The sequence below is a fragment of the Strix aluco genome, chromosome Z (assembly GCF_031877795.1).
Source record: "Strix aluco isolate bStrAlu1 chromosome Z, bStrAlu1.hap1, whole genome shotgun sequence".
NCBI classification, from domain to species: Eukaryota; Metazoa; Chordata; class Aves; order Strigiformes; family Strigidae; genus Strix; species Strix aluco.
Genome location: NC_133971.1, coordinates 26,943,275 through 26,968,919, shown reverse-complemented (window position 1 = coordinate 26,968,919; position 25,645 = coordinate 26,943,275). Strand labels below are relative to the sequence as shown.

At 40.1% G+C, this 25,645-nt stretch overlaps 1 protein-coding gene across 4 annotated transcripts; it reads left to right on the top strand.

Moving 5' to 3' along the window:
• The first annotated feature begins 190 nt into the window (after positions 1–190).
• On the top strand, positions 191–25,645 carry HMGCR (3-hydroxy-3-methylglutaryl-CoA reductase). Of its 4 annotated transcripts, none has more exons than XM_074813747.1 (21): positions 214–341; positions 2,145–2,220; positions 9,487–9,680; positions 10,069–10,180; positions 10,734–10,821; positions 10,914–10,998; positions 12,473–12,578; positions 13,939–14,045; positions 14,466–14,582; positions 15,089–15,240; positions 16,114–16,358; positions 16,499–16,671; positions 17,154–17,348; positions 17,940–18,098; positions 18,234–18,391; positions 19,430–19,535; positions 20,502–20,672; positions 22,695–22,835; positions 22,933–23,091; positions 23,400–23,554; positions 23,706–25,645. In XM_074813747.1, exons 3-21 carry the CDS (start codon positions 9,516–9,518, stop codon positions 23,758–23,760), a joined length of 2,649 nt encoding a protein of 882 aa, XP_074669848.1. In that variant the 5' UTR covers positions 214–341; positions 2,145–2,220; positions 9,487–9,515; the 3' UTR covers positions 23,761–25,645. The 4 variants fall into 4 exon arrangements, with proteins under 4 accessions (XP_074669846.1, XP_074669848.1, XP_074669849.1 ...); XM_074813748.1 differs by lacking the exon at positions 214–341 and adding an exon at positions 461–958; XM_074813745.1 differs by lacking the exon at positions 2,145–2,220 and having other exon boundaries at positions 191–341.

Here is a 25,645-nt window from a genome sequence, read left to right as displayed (position 1 = left end):
AATGAGCCGCATCCTGCCGCCCAATCAGGAAATACGGAGAGGGGAGCGCGCTGGCCCATTGGCGGGCAGCCCATGGCGCGATGGCGTGTTCCCCGCTCCTGATCGAGACTCGAGCTGTGCGGCGTTCGCCGGGCGGTTGCCCCGGCGACGCAGCGAGTGACGCGAGGCGGGCTGGGCGTGCCGGGCCCTCGCCATTGGCTGCGCGATCGGGCGATGGCGGCGGCTGGCTGTCGCGCCCCGCGTGTCCTTGCTCGGAGAGGAGCGGCCGGCTCAGTCCGCAGCGCGGCGGGAAGGAGGAGGGTGTCGTCCGTGTGCGGCGGTGCAGCGCAGGCACCGGGGCGGTGAGCGGGGGTCGGCGGAGCATGGGAGGACGGGAGGGCCGCGTTTCGGTCAGGCGCGCTGCGGGCAGCCCAGCGGTGCGACGCAGGTCCTCCGTGGCCGGGGGACGGGCTGCGACGCCGGGCCCCGAGCGGCTCCTCGGAGATCGGCCGGATAACGGCTGCGCGGGGGAGGGCACCGTCGCCATCGCAGGCCCTAGGGATCGGAGGCCGCCCCGCGTCCCGGCCCGCCTTAACCGCCGCCCTGGGTGGCGAGCGGGGGAGTCGGGGCCGCTGTCCCGGTGCCTTCTTGACGTTGGAGGGCGCGGCTCCGCAGGGTGGGCCGCGGCAGGCCAGCGCCCCTGGGCGCGCTGCCGTTGCGCAGGGCTCGTCGGCTCCGTTCGGCACCGCGCGGGGCCTCTGCGGCTGCGGGGAGGAACTCGGCCTTCCCTGTGCTGGCTTCCAGCGGGCTGTGGGGCGGCCCGGCCTACGTCCCGCTGGAGTGCTGGGCCTCCCCGCCTTTCGCACGGGGTCTGAGGGGCTTCAGTGATGGGCCTGCGTGGGGGTGGTGTCCCTTTTTAAAAACGGAAGGCGCTACCTGGGAGTTTGTCAGGCTCCGTGTGGTGTCCTATGCTTTTCAGGTGAGCTCTGCACAGGTTGTTTTAGCTCAGCTATTTTTGCCACTCGGTTCCTTTATAATACTGCAACTATTGCTGAGTCAGCCAGCAAGAGATGGGAAATTTGTGCTGATCTAATAGATGGTGTTGCAGATGGTTGCTGTGAGCTTAGCGAGAGGTGTGTGACAAACCTTCGGTATTTAAGTGAATGGTTATACAGTTACGTGGCACATTAATGTTCTAAAACATTACATACAACCAATCTAGTTTGCTTTTTAGACGCTGCTTAAAGTTTTTGAAGGGTTTGTAGTTGGTTTTGTTTGCATTCTGGTTTGATTGCCAGAATGGATTGCTTTACTTAATAGTCTCCTGAAATTTTTATGTTGAAAACAAAGGCAAGCAGGAAATGGCTGGGATTTATAAAGTATCCCATTTGAACCACCGTTTTGAAATTTTAAAAACTGATGTTAATAATCAACTTTAATGTTATGTCTTGCTAATTTAAAGCTATGAATCAGTGTAGCTATACAAATATTTTAAACAGAATTAGAAATACAAGCTGATCATGTGCATTGAATGTTTTTTTTACAGCACTCAGTAATGCAGAATCAGTGTATGAAATCTTAATATTTTCTGGAAATGTCACCTGCATAGCAAAAAACCCCGTGCACTTCAGGCAGGTTGAATAAATATGAAGGCTTTAAAGAATCCTTTTACATTAGGAGTTTCTGCCACTCAGTTAACCCCAAGACCAGCAGTGAGGGATCCCGTGGTTCACAGCAGCAGTTAATTATAAAACATAACCTCATAATAGTATGGGTGATTATTTTCATAATCAAATTAATGCATTTTTCTCTAATTGATTTGTGTGAAGCCATTTTACACTTAATAGTTCTGCTTAGAAATGTGAAAAATAGTATCTGAAGAAAGATTTTGAAATCTTTCTAGCTCTGCCGACAGTTTGTTAATTGCCTAGATAATAATTCCAACTGTCAGAATTTAGGAGTTGTATTACTAGTTTTAGGGCTGGTAGGACTATATAGTCATGTAGTAAGTACTAATCCTGATTTTCCTGAAACAGAGTGGTATTCAGAAGTATTCATATTTTCATAGGACATTGCTATGCCTTTTCTATTTTTTGCATTGTTTCAAACGTTGGCACTAAGATATTCCATTGGCTGTGTCTTATTTTACTTTTCCTAATCAAAAGATACCTTCCATTCTGCTGAGGAAAAACTATAATACCACTTTGGAACAGTTTTGCAAGAACACGAATTTATAAAATGGTATGTAGTATATTGCACAGGGAAGAACAAAGGATAATGTTGACTTTAAAAGGAGTGGGTTTGTTGTGGGGTTTTTTTGTTGGTTTTTGTTTTTGTTTTTTTTTTTTTTAATAAAAGGCTTTCTATCAGGAAATGGAATAATTTATTCATAAGGCAGGCAGTCCTCTCACTGATTTTCCCTGTTTGGTTCCATGAGCCATGAAAATCCTTCCACACTTTCACTGCAGAAAGATAAATATATTGGTGCTGTTGGTTGGCATTGGATTGAGGTTGACATTGGTAGGAAACCAAGGTGATGATGGTATCTTCAGGAACACTAAGCAGATAGATTTTGCCCTGTCTGTTATTTTCTCCGTTGAATGACAGCTTCATTTTTCATGTCCAAGTGAAAGAAAAAATACTGGAACAATTGTCTTCCCAGAAGCCTGATGGATGGATTGTTACTTTTAAGGCAACATGAAGGGATTTTTTTATCCACTTTGAAGTGACGGTCTGTAGAGTCCTCATTCCTCTATTGGAAATCTTTACAGTGCTAGGTTTGTACATGTAACTACAAATTTATAGATTGTTAGCCAGGCTACTATTCAAGCATCTTTTGAACTTTATAATAGTTAAAATTCATCACAGGGTTTTATAACTGTTGATTTTGTGCAATGAGAATAGCCAAGTCCCAGTAGTAATATATCTAAGAGGTAATTTTATGGTATTTTGTTTCTGTGCTATAAACATAAGTAAATATCCTTGATGAACTCATCTAAAGGTACAGTACACAACGGATAAACTAGAATGTGGTTTTTGTAACTGAAGGATGTACAGAACATCCGTGTTCTTAGTTACATGAAAGAAAGGTGTGAGTGTCCTGGTTTCGCCGAGATACAGTTAATTTTTCTTCTTAGTAGCTAGAATAGTGCTGTGTTTTGGATTCAGTATGGGATTTGGTATGAGAAGAATGTTGATAATACGCTGATGTTTTCAGTTGTTGCTAAGAAATCACGGATTTTCCAACTCACGATGTCCTGCTAGCGTGCAGGTACACAAGAAGCTGGGTGGAAGCACAGCCAGAGCACCAAACCAAAATTGGCCAGTGGAATATTCCGTATTTTACAACTTCATGTTCAGTATATGGATGAGGGTGGAGCAGGAAGCTCCCACTCCTGTCCGGGATTCTCACTTCCATGGGATGGCTAGCCGGGAACGGCCTGGGCATTGGTCGGCGGGTGGTGAGCAATCACATTGTGCATTACTCATTTGTATTTTCTGTGTTTTGCAATCTGCCAAGCCTCTCCATGTTTATATTACATTATTATATTATATTATTATTATATTATATTTATATACCAAAGGGTTTTAACCATTTGGCTTGCTTGATTGCACCACATGTCTCACATTCACGGATAGCCTGTGCAATAGCGTCCATGGTTAAGTCCATCCCTTAATCATGAGCCCATCTATATGTTGCATCCCTTCCCTGATGGCCTGAGGAGTCATGGGCCCAGCGAGCAATCAATTTCTCACCTTTATGTTGCCAGTGCAGATCCACTCAAGCCACCTTAATCTTAGCAGCTTGATCCACCTGTTGGTTGTTCTGATGTTCTTCAGTGGCCCAACTCTTGGGTACCTGAGCATCTATGTGACGTACTTTCATAACTACATTCTCTACCCAAGCAGCAATATCTTGCCACCTCTGCGCTGCCAGTTGCTCCGTTTTCACTGCTGTAACCACCCCCACAGGGCATTTGCCGCCATCCGTGAGTCGGTGTAGAGACAGAGCACTGGCCACCTTTCTCGCTCAGCGATGTCCAAGGCCAGCTGGATGGCTTTCACCTCTGCGAACCAACTCGATTCACCTTCTCCTTCAGCAGCTTGTGTGACCTGTCGTGAGGGGCTCCGCACAGCAGCCATCCACCTTTGACGTTTCCCTACAGTGTGACAGGACCCGTCAGTAAACAGGGCACATTGCTTCTCATTATCTGGTAGTTTATTATGTGGTGAGGCCTCTTCAGCACGTGTCAAGTCTTCCTCCGGTGCCATTCCAAAAATCTTTGCCTTCTGGCCAGTTTGTGATTACGTCCAATATTCTTGGGCAACTGGCGTTTCCTATTCAAACCCGCTGTGTGATCAGTGTGACCCTTTTACTCCACGCGGCATCGATTGTGTGGTGTATAGAGGGGACCCTGGCCTTGACCACCCAGCCCTGCACTGGCAGTCAGGGTGCCAGGAGGAGCTGTGCTTCAGTACCAACCATTTCCAAAGCAGCTTGAACCCCTTCATATGCTGCCAGTATCTGCTTTTCCGTTGGAGTGTAGCGGGCCTCAGATCCTCGGTATCTGTGACTCCAAAACCCCAGGGGTTGGCCTCAGGTCTCCCCTGGTGCTCTCTGCCAGAGACTCCAGGTAGGGCCATTCTCCCCGGCTGGGGTGTAGAGCACATTTCTGACATCTTGTCCAGCCTGGACTGACCCCAGGGCTACTGCATGAACTGTTTACTGTTTAATTTGTCCAAAGACTTGCTGTTGCTCAGGGCCTCATGTAAAAGAATGATTTTACTGGGCCACTTGATAGAGAGGGCTTACAATCAGTCTGTAATGTGGGAAATGCGTCTCCAGTAACCCAAAATGCCAAAGAAAGCTTGTGCCATTTTTGCTAGTCAGGGGGGACACAGCTTTTATTTTATTAATCACGTCCATTGGGAGCTGATGATGTCCGTCTTGCCATTTTATTCCTAAAAACTGAATCTCCGGTGCAGGTCTGTTGACCTTAGTCCGCTTTATGGCAAAACCAGCTTTCAGAAGGATTTGGATTATTTTCTTCCATTTCTTAAAAATTTCCAGTGCCGTGTCGCCTCATACAATGACATCATCAATGTATTGCAGGTGTTCTGGAACTTCACTCTCTTCCAGTGCAGTCTGGATCAGTCCATGGCAAACGGTGGGGCTGTGTTTCCAGCCCTGGAGCCGTCGATCTCAGGTGTACTGGGTGCCCCTCCAAGTAAAAAAAGTAAACTGTGGCCTGCACTCTGCCACCAGAGGGATTGAGAAGAACATATTAGCAATATCAGTGGTGGCATACCACTTTGCTGACTTTGACTCCAGTACCTACTGAAGCTTTAGCATGTCCGGCACGGCAGCACTTAGCGGTGCCGTGACTTCGTTCAGGCCCTGATAGTCTACTGTTAGTCTCCACTCTCCATTAGACCTTCCCATTGGCCATATGGGCCTGTTAAAGAGTGAGCGAGTCCTGCAGATCACCCCTTGGCTCTCCAGTCAACAAATCAGCTTATGGATAGGAACCAGGGAGCCTTGTCTGGTGCGATATTGCCACCGGTGCGCTGCTGTAGTAGTGGTTGGCGCTTATTCTTTGACCCTCAACAACCCCACAACCTAAGTGTGCTGGGAGAGACCCGGCAAGGTTGACAGCTGTTTAATTTCCTCCATCTCCAAGGCAGCCATACCGAAAGCCCACATATACCCCTTTGGGTCCTTGAAGTACCCTCTCCTGAGGTAGTCTGTGCCAAGGATGCATGGAGCTTCTGAGCCAGTCACAATGGGGTGGTTTTGCCGCTCAATCCCTGTTAAACTCACTTTGGCTTCTAACATAGTTAGCTGTTGGGATCCCCCAGTCCCTCCAGGAATACAGATGGGTTCTGCCTCTTTATAACTACTTTTATTCTTTATTCTTTCTTTTTATACCTTTATTCTTTCCCCCTAGGTAAGGGGAAAGAATCCCCGTTCGTGATTGTTTTTTCTTGCAACGCATGTACGCGCTCTTCTAAGATCAAGGCAGGTTTTCCCTCCCATTTTCTCAAGTCTTCTCCATAGTCACGCAGGCAAAACCACAGCTTCCCCTGTGGTGCGTACCTTCTGTCTTCTCTGTCTTGAGCAGGGACACGCTTACTTCTCATAGCTGAGATCCTAGTCTGTGCAGGTGGGGAGTAGGACATACCCTCTTTGAATTGTTGTAACTCCTGGGACGGTTTCTCGGCTGGTGTGTCTGGCAGCCTCTCCACAGCCGTGACAAGGGAGGAACAGAGACTTCCTTTGTCTTGCTGGAGCTGGCGAGCCAATTCATCTGCCATTGGTCTCTCGTCGTCTCTCCAGTCCGTTACTGCTAATGTGTTGGCATGCGATGATGGTGCACTCTGTACAAACTTCCGACACATGGGCTGGGTGCGTTGGACTTCATCTGGATCCGCGGGTAACTGCTCGTTATCCGTATCATTGTAGATCACCTCCGGCACGGCTAGTTCCCTCAGGTACTGGATACCTCTCTGCATGGTGGTCCGCTTGCTTGGGTGACATACAACATCTTCTTTGAAGGGATACCTTTCCCTCATGCCTCGCAGAAGTCACCTCCAGAGGCTGAGGGTTTGTGTCTTTTTTCCAGTTGCTTTGTTGATGCCCCCCCCTTCCCTAGAAAAGGATCCCAGCTGCCTGGCCTCCCTACCCTCTTAATTCCAAGCTACTGCCTCCGTGATCCCAGCATAGGAGCAGCCAGGTGTTACATGTGCTCGCCTGGACAATGGCTGAAATGCTTTTGCAGGTCTTGCAGCTCAGTCAAGGGTAGGGACTGGGTGATGTACTGGGTTTGTGTGGTGGGGTTTTTGGTAGTGGGGGAGGGGGCTGCAGTGGTGGCTCCCTGTGGGAAGCTTCTCAATGCTCCCCCACCAGCCCCGGCTCCAAGTCAGACCCGCCTCTGGCCAAGGTCGAGCCTATTAGTGGTGGTGGCTGCACCTCTGTGATAACCTATGTAAGAAGGGGAACCTGGGAGGTGTTTTTAAGATGTGGTAACGCATCTCACAGTCCCACTCTGTCTGTTAAGTGGTGGTGGTGTTAGCGTTTGAGTTAAAGTGATGTTCTTTTTCTTCCCTGAGTCTGTCTTTTGCCCATGGCCATAATGGGTGAGCCACCCCTCCCTGTCCTTAGCTCGATTCCCGAGCCTCTTGCTTTATTTTCTCCTTCCCGTTCCTGAGGGGAAAGGGGTGACTGAGCAGCTGCATGGTGCTCAGTTCCCTCTGGGCTCAAACCACGACAGGTGATTACCTCTGGTTCTGCCTCTTCCTCCTGTTCTTGTGATGGCCCTGGTTCATAGTCATCTCTTACAAAGCACAATGGTCGTCTTTTTTCTATTTGTTCTGAATAGGAGCAACTGATACCGTCAGGGGTTGGTTCTCTGATTCAGCTGCAGCGTCTGTTGCAGTTGTTGTTGGAGTAGCTGCAGTGCTTGTTGCTGGGGCTGGAGGGGCTGCAGTGCCCGTCACTTTATTGTCAGATCCAGAGGCCTTCTCTTCCCCTGGAGGGTACTGAAGAGTGTTGAACAGGGCTCAGCAGGCATGGGCCAGGCCCCAGCACACGCTGCAGTGGTTTGTGTCTCTCTGGAATTGCCAGCGTGACGGCGTACTTCTTCCAAATGTTCTACTAGTTGTCCGGGATTCTGCACTTGTTCAAGGGTAAAATTCCAAACCATCGTAGGTGCCCACTGACCTAGGCACTTGCCCATGCTGTCCCATACAACCTGCCGCTCATAGCTCTCCCGCCTGGGGTAGGTCTCTGGCTGATACTCTTATATAGTTACTTAACCCTGAACAAAACCTGAACCACGTTCAGGGACATCTGGCTCCTAGCAATAAGACCATGTTAGTTTCAGCAGTCCAAGGATATTGAAAATGTTTGAAATTCTCAAACGCTATTGTAATTAGCCTGGAGGAAAAGGGGAGGGTGAAGGAAGGTGTCTCCCCCATGGACTGGCTCTGGAGGAGAAGAGCAAAGGATGTAACTGTTAACCCTTTCCGCTAGATGGTCCCCGAAGCACAGAGGTGACGACAGTGCTGAGTACCAATACCGGACTAGTCCCATGACTGATAACCTTATTGTGCCATAAATCAGAGTTACATAGTACAGCAAAGCAAAAATCTTAATCCACCTCCCACGGGTGATAAGCAGCAGCATGGGGACTCTCTTGCAGAGAGCTGGGGATGAGCCTCTTTAACCAAGTAACAAGCAACAGGACAAGAGGGAATGGCCTCAAGTTGCACCAGGGAAGGTTTAGACTGGATATTAGGAAGCATTTCTTTCCAGAAGGGGTTGTTAGGCGTTGGAATGGGCTGCCCAGGGCGGTGGTGGAGTCCCCATCCCTGGAGGTGTTCAAGAGTTGCGTTGACATAGCGCTGAGGGATATGGTGGAGTTGGGATCTGTCAGTGCTAGGTCAGTGATTGGACTAGATGATCTTCAAGCAACTGTTAAGCCAATATAATGAATGCTTATAACAAATTTGTTGTAACATGGTCTGGTCAGATTTGTCATTATCTCAACCCTTCGTGCCCCATGTTGGGTGCCAGAAAGGACTGTCATGGTTTAAACCTGGCCGGCAGCCAAGCACCACACAGCGGTCGCTCACCCTCCCCTGCCCGGGGGCTGGGGGAGAGAATAGGAGGGGTAAGGAGACTCATAGCTTGAGATAAAACCAGTTTAATAATTGAAATAAAATTATAATAATATTGACAATAATAATAGTAATAATAGAAAATACAAATGATTAATGCACAATACGATTGCTCACCACCCACTCACCGATGCCCAGCCCCTTCCTGGCCAGTGACCCCCAGAGAATAGAAGAACCTGAAACTGCAGTCCTAGAAGCGAGAGAGCAAGCTTCCCAGTCAACTCTTACCTGTATACTGAGCATGACGTTCTAGGATACAGAATATTCTACTGGCCAGTTTGGGTCCAGTGCTCTGACTCTGCTCCCTTCCATCTTCTTGTGTACCTGTACACTAGCAGGACATGGGAAATTGAAAAATCCGTGATTTCTTAGCAACAACTGAAAGCATCAGTGTATTATCAACATGCTTCTCATACCAAATCCTGTAGTAGTCCAAAACACAGCACTATTCTAGCTTCTAAGAAGATAAAATTACCTATATCCCAGCCGAAACCAGGAGAAAGTGTTATCAAAATTATGTGACAGGAAGATACTAGGTGATGTGATGAGAGTGATGGAGATTTATTAGTAAAACCTTGAAGAAACAAGGGAGATGTATATTAAAAATAAAAGAAGATTAGGAAGGCAGGAGCAGATCATACTATATTTCAGAAGTTTAGAAAGAAATGTGTTTTATGTTGAAGGTTGAAAGGTGAGATTAGTTTCGTTACTCCTCTGTTACTTAACTGGTTTTGGTTTTTTTTTCCAAGGGATGACTTGCAGAAATTTATAGAGCTCTATCTTTTCCCTGAATCTTGTACTTACTTATTTGAAATATTCTTGTTGCAGGTTCACTAATTATAGAAAAAGTCTTGAAAATGTTGTCCAGACTTTTTCGAATGCATGGCCTTTTTGTAGCCTCTCATCCATGGGAAGTCATTGTGGGAACAGTGACTCTCACCATCTGTATGATGTCCATGAAGATGTTCACTGGGAACGATAAGATCTGTGGTTGGAATTATGAGTGCCCCAAACTTGAAGAAGTAAGGATTTAAATTCATGTTACAGTATGTAGTGTTAATCAGAAGAATAAGATCAGGTTATGATGTTTTAGGAGGAAAGTATCTATGCAGAAACTTCTTTATTGCCTTCTTTTCCCATTGTGTGCAAGCAATGATGTGCTACAGAAGGTTTTCATTAAATCTAGCTTTCAGTTGCACAGTATCTAGTGACCAAGGACTTTATATTATGTTTTATATTAATATTGTTTGCAATATTTTAATTTTTTAAGACTGACTAGCAGTGATACTTATTTTATTCTTAAATGCCATCTTTAGTACAGCTTCACAATGGGTTTTTTTATTACTGAAACTTAACAACAAGTTACTACTTAGTGTAAAAGCTAACTAAATCATTTTGTATTTCAAACAGGATGTTCTGAGCAGTGACATCATCATCCTGACAATCACGCGCTGTATAGCAATCCTTTATATATATTTCCAGTTTCAGAACCTAAGGCAGCTTGGGTCAAAATACATTTTAGGTACTGTATCTGATTTTTGTATTTGCTGTATGCATTTTAATAGTTTTTTTAATATAAATTGGTAATAAATATTAGAATTTAACACTTATGTACATAAGAGGGTTATTTTAATTATTTGCCAGATGGCAGAATAAGTGTTCTGCATAGATCAAAGTGCAGTCTTTCTTAAAGAGAGAGATTGTGTAGGATGTTATAAACATTGGAAGTGTAATTCTTGAAATAGTTGTTCATTATGTGAAACACTTAAAAATATAGAGCTGTTTAAGCCAGTTTTCATTTTTGCTGATAATGAATGAGAAGATTTATGGCTTTTATTTCTTATAGAATTACTTTGAATGCAGTACAAATTTTAGATTTAAATATATGTATGAAAATAGCATCTACTTCAGTTTGTATCTCAACTGCTGTTAATGCACTCTGAGAGATGATAATTGTATTTGTTTGCTTCAGGATTGATCTAAAGGTATAGTTTTTCTTTTTTTCCTTTATTTTTTCCTCAGTACATATATAAACCCCAAAAATTTTCAATTCACTTTTTTTTTTTTTTTTAAAGGTATTGCTGGCCTCTTCACAATCTTCTCAAGTTTTGTTTTTAGTACAGTTGTGATTCACTTCTTGGATAAGGAACTGACAGGTTTAAAGTAAGTAATGAATTATTATTCTGGATTTCTTGCTTGAATTTTTTTTCCTGTAAAATAAACCTTGAATTTTAACATATGCCTCTTTTTTTCAGTGAAGCTTTACCATTCTTCCTGCTTCTGATTGATCTGTCAAGAGCAAGTGCATTAGCCAAATTTGCGCTCAGTTCCAACTCACAGGTCAGGGGGGGGTTATTTTTTTGTTTGTATGGGTTTTTTGTTTTTTGGTTTTTTTGCAATGGAGCTTTTGAATTTAATGTTCAAAGATGAGCATTATCACATGGCAGGGAGTTTGAACTAGATGATCTTCAAGGCCCTTCCAAGCAAAACCATTTTATGATTCTACGAATAATCCAGGTGGAGAGACGTAGAGGTGAATACCATATTGGTGATATACAAAAAGGATTAGATTTTATCCGGATTCTGTGTTCTTGTCTTCAATCCAGGTCAATGTTCAAGTGAATAGTGACACCATAAAATTAGTGTGCCAAGTTAATTGTATGTACGAGTACTTTAGAAGTTCAGAACTTCTTATGTTCTTATGTAAGCAATGCTTATAGTTTTATTAAGGAGGCTAGAGTTCCTAGACCGAAGTCTTTTAGAGAAGAGTTATTGATAGAAAAAAGTTAATTTCTATGGCTCAGAAGCAGTATATAAAGAAACATGTAATGTTACAATGCTGATACTGGAAAAAGCATATTTCTAGACAAAACCTTAGCAGAACAAACACAGCATATGCGTAGACAGAAATGTTCATGCTCTTAATGCAATTAACACAGCACAACAGGAAAGATTGACAGGACATCTTGCTTATCATTGTAATGTTTTTTTCCTAATATTCTAAGTTCTGAAATAAAAGTATATTTAGTGAAATTAATTTGTACCCACAAAATACTCTACATGGTAGCTGAGCATACTAATTGTGACAAAAATATTGTCTATTTTAACATATTGTAAATGAGAGTATATTGCACATTATATATCCAATATTATTATAGTGTGCTTCATATTATTTTATAATGATTGTGAGTACAGAATTTTTTATTCATTTTCAAGAAAGTATTTTACAAGTAGGTTTTCAGCCTCTTTCCCCCTCCCCCCAAGCCACCACCACCACCACCGAAACAACAACAGACCCTCTAGAGTTTGCCATGCCAGGCTTCTGGAGAAAATCCCTTTCCCCCCAGGGGAAGGTTTTAGTGTCTTTTATGTCATCTTTTCTGTCAGCTGAATCTAGAGAGTTAAATAATAAAATAAAAAAATAATGAAAGTTAGGGTACAGATATGTGGTTGCAAGAATTTTTTAAATGCCATGACATAAGTGGCTTCCATTTTATGCCTCAAAGTGTAGAAGTCCTGTTCTTCTGAGGTTACTTTAATTCTGTGCCCATCAGTGTTGTAGGACCTTAGAAAACTGGTGAGCCAAAGGTAGAGAAATTAATTGAAATTAAATAATCTTGTGTAAATAAAGACTGTCAAAGTACAGTAACTTATGGTAAATAAAGCAATTAAAGCATGTATTATCTCATAATTGTTAATTTTCAATGTATGTTTTATAAGGCCTTATCACCGTACTACTCAATGTACTAATCATGTGTACTCCCTTAATTTGATTTTTGTCTTTATGTTAATGTACAGAAATTTTTCCTTTTAGGATGAAGTAAGAGAAAATATTTCACGTGGAATGGCAATTTTAGGCCCTACATTTACACTGGATGCACTTGTAGAGTGTCTTGTGATCGGTGTTGGTACTATGTCAGGTGAGTAATACAGTCTAGGGTCTAAATCTTTCCGGTTAAAACAGACTATTTGAAGGATGTTGGGATATTGAGACTTTCAAATAATAAGTGTTATCCATGAGAGTGGAGTGACTTAATCTGTTTAGCTATTTATTTACCATCCTAATTAGCCTGTATTACTAGTTTCCTGCAGATACGAATAATATGTATATGTTGAAGAGAAGTTTGAAATGCAGATAAGAGCTTTCCTTGAGCATTGTGCAGTAGAAATGGACTTCTGTGCAGCTGCTTTTATAAAATAAAGACCTCCTATCATTCCCATCATTCCTGTTAACATCTTAAAGTAGCTGCTAAAACTTTCTATTGGGTATTCTTAAAAATTAGTTTCACTTTCAGTACCTAAATACCTATTTCATATTCTGGCAAAAAATGAGTATTTCTGAAAATAACTTCAGTCAACAAAAGTTACTCTAGTTCAATATCTTTTACTGGTTTTTACTGACCTCATCTTTTGATCTTCATCAGTTCTGTGTGCAGGAGCAGTTGTCTTTCCTTGAAAAGAGAACAGTTAAATGTAATAAGCAAAGGATTTTCACATGTAAATAACTAATTTATTTGTAAAATAATCAAAGTTCCATAGTTAGGACTAAAGTGGGGTTTTGTTTGCGTGTTTGGTTTTGTCTGTTGTTTTTTGTGTTTTTTTTTTTTTTTAAATATCTTACAGACCTTAAAGGCATCTTCCAAAAGCATTTGCTTTTCAAATTTTTTGGACCTTTTCAGGATATTGTGTATTAGTAGGCTGTTTTCCTATTCTAGGAAGAAAACCCTCATTTTGATGTGGCATAGAGTTGATTTTATATTTTTTTTTAAAGATTTGTACTGTTAGCGGTTTCATCTTTACTAAGGCAGTTCTGTAATGCATGTGCAACACGGCTGATTGACTTCTCCTGGATACCAGGCTTGTGAAGGAGTAGGTGGGCTATATACTGTTTCTTATTGCCTGAACACTTAATTGGCCATCTTTCAGAAGGGATTTTAGTACATAAGGTCGGTTATTTCTTTGCTTAGATATGTGAAGAATTTCAGGCTTTCAGTGTGAAGCTTTAAAATATTGGTGAACTGTGATTATTTGTATTTATTTAGAATTACATTTTAAAAGTTTTTTGTAAATACCATACCATAAGTACATATTGTGCTCAGAATAAGCTAACACACAACGACTAGGGCTTAACATGCTTGTTTTTATTAATCTAGACAGTTCCTTCTATAATCTGCTGTGTCAGTTTAATGTCTTTTTTTCTTACTTCTGCAGCACTTTTTCAAGTATATAGCAAGCACATTGCATATTCAAATGTAGAAGTTTTCTTCTTTTTTTATGTAGGTGTACGACAACTTGAAATTATGTGCTGCTTTGGCTGTATGTCTGTTCTTGCCAACTACTTTGTCTTCATGACCTTCTTTCCAGCTTGTGTGTCCTTGGTATTAGAGGTAAGACTAACTTCAAGACAACATCAAGCTTTTTATTTAGACCCTGTGCTTCTTGTAGGCTGTACATTTCTGCATGGAGTTATAGGTCAGCATGTTTGTCTTCCTTTCAAAGTGAACAAAGGGAATGCGCAATAAGATTTATAGTGGCTCAGCTGATAACAGTAACTTGTTAATGCCACTGTAAATGAGTTACAGTTAATGAGTTCTGATCTAAAGCAGAGTAATTATATTGTAGATTATTGGCTGTCCAAGGTTTTCCACTATTTAAAGTCTAACGTAGGCTAAACAGTAGACTGTAGGCTAACTGTTTTGGTGGTATTTTCTTAATCATCAAATAAAAATATAGTGTGGAAGCTCACTTGTTGGTTCTTCTAATATGTACTAAATAGGGCCTATTTTAAAATTTTGTTACTTTCGCAGCTTTCAAGAGAGAGTCGTGAAGGGCGCCCTATATGGCAGCTTAGCCATTTTGCTCGTGTTCTGGAAGAAGAAGAAAATAAACCAAATCCTGTAACACAGAGGGTCAAAATGATTATGGTTTGTGGCTCTTTTTCACCTGTGGTTATGCAATTAGTAACGTGTCCTGGTGCAATGTATCAAGCTTTTGTTTTCTATAGACTTGTACTCAGCATCCCACTAGTCTAGTTTACCATGGTAATTTTTAATAACAACCCCTGTATCTACACCTAAAGCCTTCCTGCGTATGCCATTTCTGTGCTAAACACACAAGGCTTTTTCATGTGTACTAATTCCTTCCCTCATACCCCTACGGTATCCTCAGCTTCCTTTGCTTATTACTTGAGCAAGAGGAAGGATGTGGTGGGACAAGTTCAAAGCTATGAGTGTTACAATAGGCCAGAAAAGGTGTTGATGAGAGGTGTGGAAAATCAGCCTTTAGCTTCAGACTTTTGAGGTGTGGGAAACAAAAGAACCCGAAAAACCCAAACAAACAATAAAAGAAAATGTTTAATCTTAGTAGGTTAGATACCTAGTTACTGTTGAAAAATTAATATTTGTTATGTTGTTTTGTGTTTTTAATACAGTCGCTGGGTTTGGTTCTTGTTCATGCCCACAGTCGTTGGATAGCAGAACCAGCTGCTCAAAACAATACTGTAGAAAATTCAGTGGGATTAGATGAGAATGCGCCAAAGAGAATTGAACCTAATGTTTCCTTATGGCAGTTCTACCTTTCTCGGTAGGTGACTTCACAGAAGAGAAGCGTTTCATTCATTAGGGTGTATTTTTCAGTGCTGCCAAGCTATGGTCCTAGGGTACAACACTTGTAAACTTGCAGGTCTGACCAGTGTAGGATTTCTTGGAAACAGAGATGATGTTTCAAAAGAATTACTTCAATATTATGCCATTTGTCCAATCTCCTTGAAGTAATCAAAGAGTGTTCAGGAGCCAGCTGTCCTGCATGCATTAAAACACTGCCTTTTTCCATTAGCACTGACACCTTTCAGAGCACACTGAAAAACAAATTTTCTGACTGCACTAGAGTAATTATTATGCAGAGCTTCTGACCATTCACACACAAGCGCAAAAAGCACAAAAGCCATGTCACTATTGCTTTTCCTTCAGCTCAGCTGAAGTTAGCAGCACCTGTGGTTCCATATTACTTCTGAAAACTCAGAACTGTCTGTTTTAGGGGTTTTTTCCCCACTCTTAGCATCTCAGCATGTGTCATAGTAGTCATTATTGACAGAAGATGATAACTGAAACTTTCTACTTTATTGTTGGGAGATAGGTGTTAAATCAATTTGATGTAGCTGTTAGTGACTATTTTACAGTAATTTCTCTTACTGGGACTGCTTTTTAGCTAAGATGTAGTAAACATTTAATGACATCTGAAAATTCTTACATTGTTAATAATATAAAGAATGATTTCTCTACCTTAACTTAGCATACTTGAGTGTCCTGGTAGAAAATGTCTTTTGAAAGGAATTTCTGTAACTGTATGAATTATGATGAAACTATTACCCTTTCTAAAGCAAAGGGATGTCAGAATGCTGTTATAAGCAACAGATTATATATACCATATATTTACTTTTTGATTTGTCTCTTTTAGAATGGCCAGTATGGATATTGAACAAGTAATCACTCTTGGATTAGCCCTTCTCCTTGCTGTCAAATATATTTTCTTTGAGCAAGCAGAGACTGAATCCACACTCTCACTGAAGAATCCCATAACGTCTCCAGTGATGGTCCAGAAAAAGGTCCCTGAGAATTGTTGCAGGAAGCAATCTGGACTTATGAAAAACAATCAGAAATCTAACACAGTAGAAGAAGCTTTAGTTCCCAAAGATGGAAATGGTAATTTTTAGCATTTTAAAGTCTGAACTAATTCCTGAATATTTGGAACATATAGTGAAATCTGTGTTAGCATGTTGTATTTGGAATCAAAACTTCAGAATTTTGTAAAACAAAAGTTCATTTTCATTGTCTTTATGCAGCCGAAGTCATAAAACCTGTATTAGCAGAGTCATCAACCAAGGCTACATTTGTAGTTGGCAGCTGCAACCCTGTGGAAGCTTCTTCATTTCTTAATGGAAAAGAGGAAGAAATTGAGTTACCTAAAGAACCACGTTCCATTGAGGAATGTGTTCGTATACTTGGAAATGCAGAGGTATGGAAAAATAACTTGGTTTTTTTTTAACCTCTACTGCAACATCTGATTTAAGAATTCTTACAGTTCATTTTCCAGTTTTTAAATGATCCTGTTGATTGTAATGTAATTCTTCAGAAAATTACATAGCTTTAATAACTTGGGTGGGGGGGTCACGACTAAAACAAAACCCTTTCATAAGTCACTTCTCCTCCAGTCAGTCAGGGTGGAGGGGAGGGGGAGGGGGGAAGGGGAAGCAGTTTCATCATTCATTACACATGAAGTCATTGAAGCTTCATCATGTTCACGTGTAAGTGCGTTTCTGAGTAAAAAGTTTTTGATCATATCCTGGCCTGCTGTAAAACCTGACATTGACAGTTGGTTCCTTTAGATGTACTCTGACAATGTCAAAGTAAAGTAGTTACCCTTTTTTGTCTGGAAACACTTAAAAGGGTTTTCACCGAGAGAATATGTACTTTTTCTCCCACCCTTTACATTTCCAGAAAGGAGCAAAATGCCTTACTGATGCTGAGGTTATCAGCTTAGTTAATGCTAAGCATATCCCTGCATACAAACTGGAAACCCTGATGGAAACTCAGGAGCGAGGTGTGTCCATTCGCAGACAGATGTTATCTAAGAAACTCCCTGAACCCTCGTCTTTGCAATATCTTCCTTACAGGAATTATAATTATTCTTTGGTAAGTAAAAGGCAGACAAGTAAAACTCACTGTAAAACCATTTTCCCAATACATGGAATACATGCTTGAAGTAATGTGTATGAATTAACAATGAACTTGGTCAAAACTGATGTACAAGGGGAAAAAAAAAAGGCAAACATAAGGTGCTACCTTTTGTTGCTCTTGATGTCTTTAAACCTAAGGAGGTGGGTAAGTTTTGTAGCTTACCCCAAAAATACATCCTACAAAGTATGCAGTTGCCTTACCTCAGAAATACAGAATTCTGCTAATACTGAGCCTGAGTTCAGCTGAATGATAAAGTTACCTTGAGCTGAAGTTAAAGTCGAAGTTTATTTAAAATTCAGTATTAGGTTTTTATTACTAGTATTTAAGACTTAATAAGATTCAATACATCTGCCAAATACTAGACTTGAACAGTATTAGCTGTTGATAGCTGTAGCTGTTAACTTTTGGGAATTGGTTTCTTTATGGGTAGGGTTGTGGGTTTTTTCCTAAGACACATTGTTGTAGTCACAGGCATAGTTTGTAACATGCAGTACTCTACCACTGTAATGTAACCTTAATGATAACTTTTTGTATTATTTTTGTAAGGTTATGGGAGCTTGCTGTGAAAATGTGATTGGATATATGCCTATTCCAGTGGGTGTAGCAGGACCACTGTTTTTGGATAACAAAGAGTTTCAGGTGCCAATGGCAACAACAGAAGGATGTCTTGTAGCAAGCACAAACAGAGGATGTAGAGCAATATGTGTAAGTATTAAGCTTGAAAAACTCTCTTTATTATGAAAAATATTTGGGGTGATATAGGGCATATTTTTGACTTCCTAAAAACTAAAATTCACTTTCAATAATCTTACTCTGTTTCCCTTGTGCTTTGATTTTTAGCTTGGTGGAGGTGCAAGTAGCCGCATTCTGGCAGATGGGATGACTCGAGGACCTGTTGTAAGGCTGCCCACAGCTTGCCAGGCTGCAGAAGTGAAAGTTTGGCTTGAAAGCCCTGAAGGCTTTAAAATAATGAAGGAAGCTTTTGACAGCACAAGTAGGTTAGTACAGTGGCTATTCCAGCCTTATTTCCTGACCTAAGACTTCTGTGGATGGTAGAAAGCTCCTAATTGGTGGGGTTTCTTTGTATACCACAATACAGGAAATAACATATATTCATTTTCGCTATCCCATGTAGTGTGAATCTAAGAGAACAAAAGTCACCAAGGCTAGTAATAAACATTTTCTGATGATAAGTGGTAAACAACTGTATCTTAGCAAAAAATACATTTGCATTATGTAATACTTAATACATTATTTATTTTGTCTGCGCATTTAAAACTCAACATAAAAGCTTATTTGGATTTTAGTAGTCACTATGGAAAAAGTAATACAGAGTTTGGAATCTAGCCTTTCAGGTTATATTACTAATGTTAATAATTAATTTGTGAAGTTCCAGAGAATACAGGATAAACTAATGGTAGAACTGAAATGCTAAAAAATGTAAAACACTATTAAGAATAAGTCTATTTCAAGGCCTGGAGGGTTTTTTAAAGACTTACGATTACTTGCTTTCTTTAGGGAGATTCAGAGAGAGATTTCCTTTTCAGTTTTGTTTCTTACGAATCTTACAAGAGTCAGCCAAGGACATATATGTATTTCGGGCAGAATCAACTTGCGCTGCTGTTTAAATGCAGTATTTCATGTTTTTTGTTTGACTTGTGGAGCTTGCAGTGTTGTTGGAGATAGCATGGGTTTTGCCTTGCTGTAAAACTGACATAAGAATTTCCATTTTTAGTTTATACCTGGTAGTCAGATGTTTTAAGGAATAGAAATGAATTAAATTTCTGCTAGCACTTCAGGATATTTTATTTCATGAAGTCCAGGCATAGAAAACATAAAAAGGCAGTGAACATTGTAAAAGTATTTACTCGAGAAAACTATGTGCATGGTAACTGAAGGTTTTTTCTGCACTGAGGGAGGAGGAACACAGCGTAGTTAACAGCGCTATCTGCAATGATGTATTGTCATTTTACCACTTAAAACTAGTTTAATCTTTTCCCTTGAGGATTGTAAATAACAGTTAAATTTTCTTGCAGGTTTGCCCGCCTACAAAAACTTCTCATCAGTTTGGCTGGTCGTAACCTTTATATCCGTTTTCAGTCTGGAACAGGGGATGCAATGGGAATGAATATGATTTCAAAAGTAAGGACCAGTTCCCTGGAGTCTTTTTAATAAATGTGTATTTGTTTCAAAAGTAAATCAATTATAGCCTACCAATGTGTGACTACCTGGCGTGTGAAGACAGAAAGATAAGACATAGCCCTGTTTGCAGTGCTATAAAATAATAAAAATATTTGACCTTGTCAAGTGTAAAAAGAATACGATGAGAACGATGAAAGAAAAAAGTAACTTTGTATTTTAATTTTTTAAAAAATATTTAAAGAAAGTATTCTTGATAATACGGAAGTTAAGCTGGTTGCCCTGTTGCTATGGGCCAAAGATTTTATCCAATAGTAATTAATCTGTTACTGTGTTTATCACTTCCTTGTAAATAAAGGATTAGGAATCTGGTGAATGCCAGCAGAGGGGTGTTCTCTAGTTTTGGTGGTTTGCTTGTGTTTTTATGCAAATGTGGAAGAACCTGAGCCATGACCCATAGATGGGGGGATTCCTTGTGCTGTTTGAGATTAATACTGATTGCCTATTGAATATAAAATTCAAGTCTATCAGAACCATTACATAAATGGGTTTGGTCATAGACAGGTACTAAATGTACCAGACCTTTTGTCTGATTTTCTGGTGTAGAGAAGCTCTTTCCACTACATCCAAAATGAATTCATTTCATGCCTGTAGTATTTGACTTGATTCATGTAGTATCTTCAGTATGGTAAGCATATGCCCATTCACCTAGAATGTATCCAGAGAGTCCATACATATTGGGAAGAACCAATTATTCCCCATATAATTCCCAAAATTGTTTGAAAAAAGGTAGTGATAATTGGGGTGGGGTTCTTTTGCTGTTTCAGGTTCCTTCCTGAAATTGTTTTCCTCAGCTGTAACTGTTGATCTGATTAGACTTAACCTCATCTTGCTGTTCCACTGTCCTTGAGTAGCTTGTTTTGCAACCATAATGATATACTAGCCTTTTATCTGTTTCTCTTCTAACAGGGTACTGAAAAAGCACTGGCAAGGTTGAATGAGGAGTTTCCTGATCTGCAAGTTATAGCTATTAGTGGTAACTATTGTACAGACAAAAAACCTGCTGCTATAAACTGGATAGAAGGAAGAGGGAAGTCTGTTGTCTGCGAAGCAGTCATTCCAGCCAAAGTTGTTAGAGAAGTAAGTGCTTTCTTTTGCTTATTTATAAAAATGCGTATATTTTACAAAACCGATACCTATCTTACATCATAAATATTAACTGTAAGTTGTTTTCCAGGTAAGGATAACACCTACATGTATTTTCAGTTACTGTAGGATAAGCCATTTTTCCTGAGACAGTAGATATTTTTTGCTTTCATTGTCTCTTCTGACATAATGTGTGTATATTTAATGATGCATATCTAGCTGAAGGCATTAGGTTTTTCACTTCTTATTTCTGAAAAATTATGCCACAGTTGGACAGATTTTTACACATGGGGTTTTGCCTGTCATTAAACCCAGTCATTCTGATCGTTTCACTACAATAAAAACAGATAATCAGGTGCTTCACTTAATTCCAAAGCTGCCTTAGCATCTTGCAGGAGGAAGGGTAACCTTTATAAGCAGTGCCATTCCTAGCCGCTGGCAAACTCGTCCTACATCATAAGAGCCGTCTTAGATTCTTTTCCACCTGAGCTCAGAAGACGGGCTGTGTGCATCAGACCAAATCCATTGCCTGTTACCTGGTCGCCACCACTGGCCATGAGAGACAATATCCAGAGAGAAATTTACTACACCATACTTAGCATAGTCTTCCATCAACTTGTTCAAGACTTTCTGAATTGGTGCTTTTGTATTTGATGGATTTGTTTGTTTTCCCCCAGTAATTTGTCCAGTTCCTTTTGTGAAACTATGTAAACTTTTAGCACTAGTATTGCAGATGGAATTGCACAATGCTGCTACACCTTGTGTGAGAACTACCTCCTTCTTGTTGATTCCATTTGATGATGCCCTAGTTTGGTACTGGAAGAGATACTTAAGACTCTTATCTTCACTCTACTGCTCAGGATTTTAAAGCTGTAACACAGCCCTTCCACCTTTCCAGCTATTCTCATTTTCAGACTGTAAAGTGCTAGTTTCTCTATGAGGAGTGAGTAAAAAGACTATTCTGGCATGTCTTTGAACATCCTTATCTCTAGATCTTATTCAGTTCTAAAATTTCTCAAATTCTGGGTACACAGTTGGACACAGTATTCAAAGTGTGTGTGCAGGCTGGATTTATGCATTAACATAATTTATGTGTTTTGGGTTTGCTTCCTACTAGTTCCCTAATTTTCAAGTTGTTGGCATTTTTTATAGCTGATTCAGTGGCAATATCTATTATAACGCCAAGATTTCATTCCAGAGTAGTAATGGGGAGCCAATCCTTTGGTAATGGGCATGGATAGGTTTTAGGTAAATTTGGGATGTTTTTCCCCAACCCCCAGCCATGTACATCACTACATTCACTTACATAGAACTCAAATGTATAAACTTTGTATTTTTTTCAGTGTTGTAGACTTTGTGCAGATCTCTGTCATCAGTTGCTATTCCTGCTACACTGGAATATCTTAAATTTTGCTCACAGCACTATCCTTTTTTGTTCTCTTTGACCATTTTTATACTAAATTCAATGCAAATCTCTTACCTGAAGGTTTCAAAATACAGTCAGTATAGTATAAATATGCCACTTAATTTGATATTACCGTGCACAATGTTTATTTGCCGATGTAGCACAGCAGTTTGTGTCTGAACTCTTCAGTTTAGCTCTGTATTCTTATGTGTAGAGCAAAACTGGGGAGGGTTTAGTGTCTGGCACAACTTGGGAGCAGTGTTGCTATCATGTCAAGGTGAATTAATGGGATATTTCTGCCAGGTTGATTTTGTTTGTTTCATTCTGAAGCTAAATGAGAATTTGAAATGGAGAAGGTAGCTGGTGAGCTTTTCTTAAAAGGCCTGTGCAAGTCCAAACCCTTCACACTGACTCTCCCATTCTTTCTTGGACATTGTAGCCTGCGTTTGACAGGGCTCCTTTTGAACAAAAATGTAAGTAGGTATCTAGAACAATGATTGGGTCGAATTCCGTATGGAAGTAAACAAGGGGTGAAGGCTTATTAACCATAAATAGAGTATTTTGACTCTTCCCTAAGGAATGGTGTAGTAAAAGTGTATCACTTTGTCTAGGTATTGAAGACAACTACAGAAGATATAGTTGAAGTCAATATAAACAAAAATTTGGTGGGTTCTGCGATGGCTGGTAGCATAGGTGGCTACAATGCACATGCAGCAAACATTGTGACAGCTATCTACATTGCCTGTGGTCAGGTAGGTTTGTTTTGCACCAATTTGGGGGGTTTTTAGCTCATTAGTTCTTAGTTGAGTGTTCTGGTTTTTTATTTTGTTTCTCCTTCCTGATCTGAAGGATGCTGCGCAGAATGTAGGCAGCTCTAATTGCATCACTTTGATGGAGCGCACTGGTTTCACCAATGAAGACCTGTACATCAGCTGCACAATGCCTTCTATAGAAATAGGAACTGTTGGCGGAGGCACCAACTTGCTCCCACAGCAGGCCTGTTTGCAGGTATAAAGCAGAAAGTTTAAAGCAACTTAGCTTCTTTAATCAAAGCTTGCTTTCATGTTGTGTATATGGTGTCTGAGTAATGTTGTGGGAATGGGGCCTATTGAAATTTGGTGAATTTGACATGAAAATTTTAGAATTATCTAAGGAATTGTTTTCATATATCTAGTTTCTAAAGCTTAAGGTGTTTAATATTAAAGAGACTTAAAGCTAGTTGATTGGATATAGTTTGGAAAGCTTTACTTTAATACTAAATTTAGCATAAATTTACTTAAATTTCATAGCATAACACTGTATACTTTTCTCTCCAGATGTTAGGGGTTCAAGGTGCAAGCCAAGATAACCCTGGTGAGAACGCCCGTCAGCTTGCTAAAATTGTTTGTGCTACAGTGATGGCAGGGGAATTATCACTAATGGCAGCTCTTGCAGCTGGGCACCTAGTCAGAAGCCACATGATTCACAACAGGTAAGAAATGGAAAAATTCTTGTCTTCCTCTGCTGTTCTGCCCTTCTTTCAAGTACATAAGATTCAATAATAATTACACGAATAATTGCAACATATAACAACAGTATAACATTATGACTGTCTAATGTAGTTATCTTACTGTTTTTACTAGGTCAAAAATAAATCTACAAGATCTTCAAGGAACCTGCACTAAGAAAGCAGCTTGAATACTAAAATGGCTTTGAAATTAAGAATTATTCTAGCAACTGACCAGGTGCACAGGGGGAAAAAACCAAAATCTGTGAAGTTTAGAATGAAAATCACCTTCAACTCAGTGATGTCTGTGTAAGATAAACTGAGAGATCAACGGACTTCTGTGAGACTATTTATGCCTTCAACCATCTTCAGTGGCTAAAGATGATTTCGTGAAAGAAGTCCTGTCAGATGTCTGGAACATGGCTTCAGAATTCTTACTCTTACACATCATTTTTGAAAGGGTCGGTCATGTTTTTATAGGTTGAGATTATTTTGACTGGTAAGCTCCTGGTAACTGCCAAGCTGAAAAGTGATGTAATGTACTTGGTACATTTTTAAAAAAAAAAAAAAAAAAAAAGTTGGTCTAAACTTGGCTTGAATGCACTGGTCCTTGCCGTGTTTATTTTCTGGTTAGACAAGCATGGTTTTTAAAGTGATGGCAAGCCTAATCACTTCCCATGAACTCCTAATTTTCATTTTGTTCACCTGTAAAACTTAGGTCTTAGGCTATAAAACAATTCTACTGAATCATATTAGCTTTATATAAACCTCTGTTTATGTACAGTACTTAGTTTGCTGCTGCTTCAGCTAAGCAGCATTCAGTGACTTAACTCCACAATTTAGGTTATTCCTTTATGGAAAACCTGTGACCCGTAAAGTTCTGAACTGTTAAATGTAATCTGTACTGAAGTAGGGGAAAAAAGTGTCTTCAACTGTTTTGTTATTTTGTTTGGGTAGAAAAAGTAGATTTTGAAACTGGTAACTCCAAAAACAGTTACATGTCGGGTATTTAAGCAAATGCAGTTTCTCAAACTTTTTTTTGATAGGAGTGCATTCAAACAACAGGAGTCAAGAACAGATGTTTACACTTCTTTTAAAAGAAGTCTCTTAAGGTACAGTGTGTTTGTATATTCCTAATTATATATTTTTTTTAAGTGTTTGACACACACTCCCCAGGAGTAGGTGTGTATCCACTGCTTAAGCTGAAGGAAAGTGAAGCCAGAAAACCACACTGTTCTGTTAGGGTTTTTTTATGTTTTCATTTCTTTGAAACTTTCTTTTTGAGGGGGGAATATTTATTTTAAGAAGAAATCTTATCCTTTTTCAATGAAAAGTACTAATTAAGGGAATTCAGTGAAATGATATATTAATGCAACAAGCATTTTTGTATTAAAATACTGTACTTGGACCAGTGAAGCAGTCTCAGGTGTTCTTAATGTAATACAGAAAACCCAGGTTTATTCTGGTTTGATTCACCTTTGAGAATATTGCTAAATGCATCTCCCTGCCTAGTTAATCACAGCAGGAAAACTGTTAATATGCTTGATGATGGGGGTTTTTTTAGTTTGGTTTGGGGTTTGTTTTTTAGGTTTTCTGGGGGGTGAATCAGTGGATTGGACTGGGTTTCTTGCAGGAATGCAGTAGCATTCTTAAAGGAGTGACTAGCAGAGGTGCTCTTGTGCAAATTTGATATAAATCATGGGTTGTTTTGTAGTACGTCAACACATTAATATTATTGTAATGAGCTCATAAAGCTAATGTGCAAGCATGAAGACATACTACATGCTAGATATGTTATGATAGCATGTAAATATCATGAATGTTTTATCTTCCTGCAGTATTGTTGCTAATAGTTACCATTTTATTTAAGGAAAGTTGAAACTACTTTGCTTCTATGTTCATTCAGTGATCTTATTTAAAGTAACACTGCTCTGGCAATAAATGGTGGTTCAGTGTTCATTTTGGTGGATTTAACTGACATTCTGTCTTGCAGAATTAACGTTTTGTATTATTACTAAATTGTGTACATTTTGGTACAGAACTACTTTTTCAGTTTCAGTAAAACAATGGAAAACA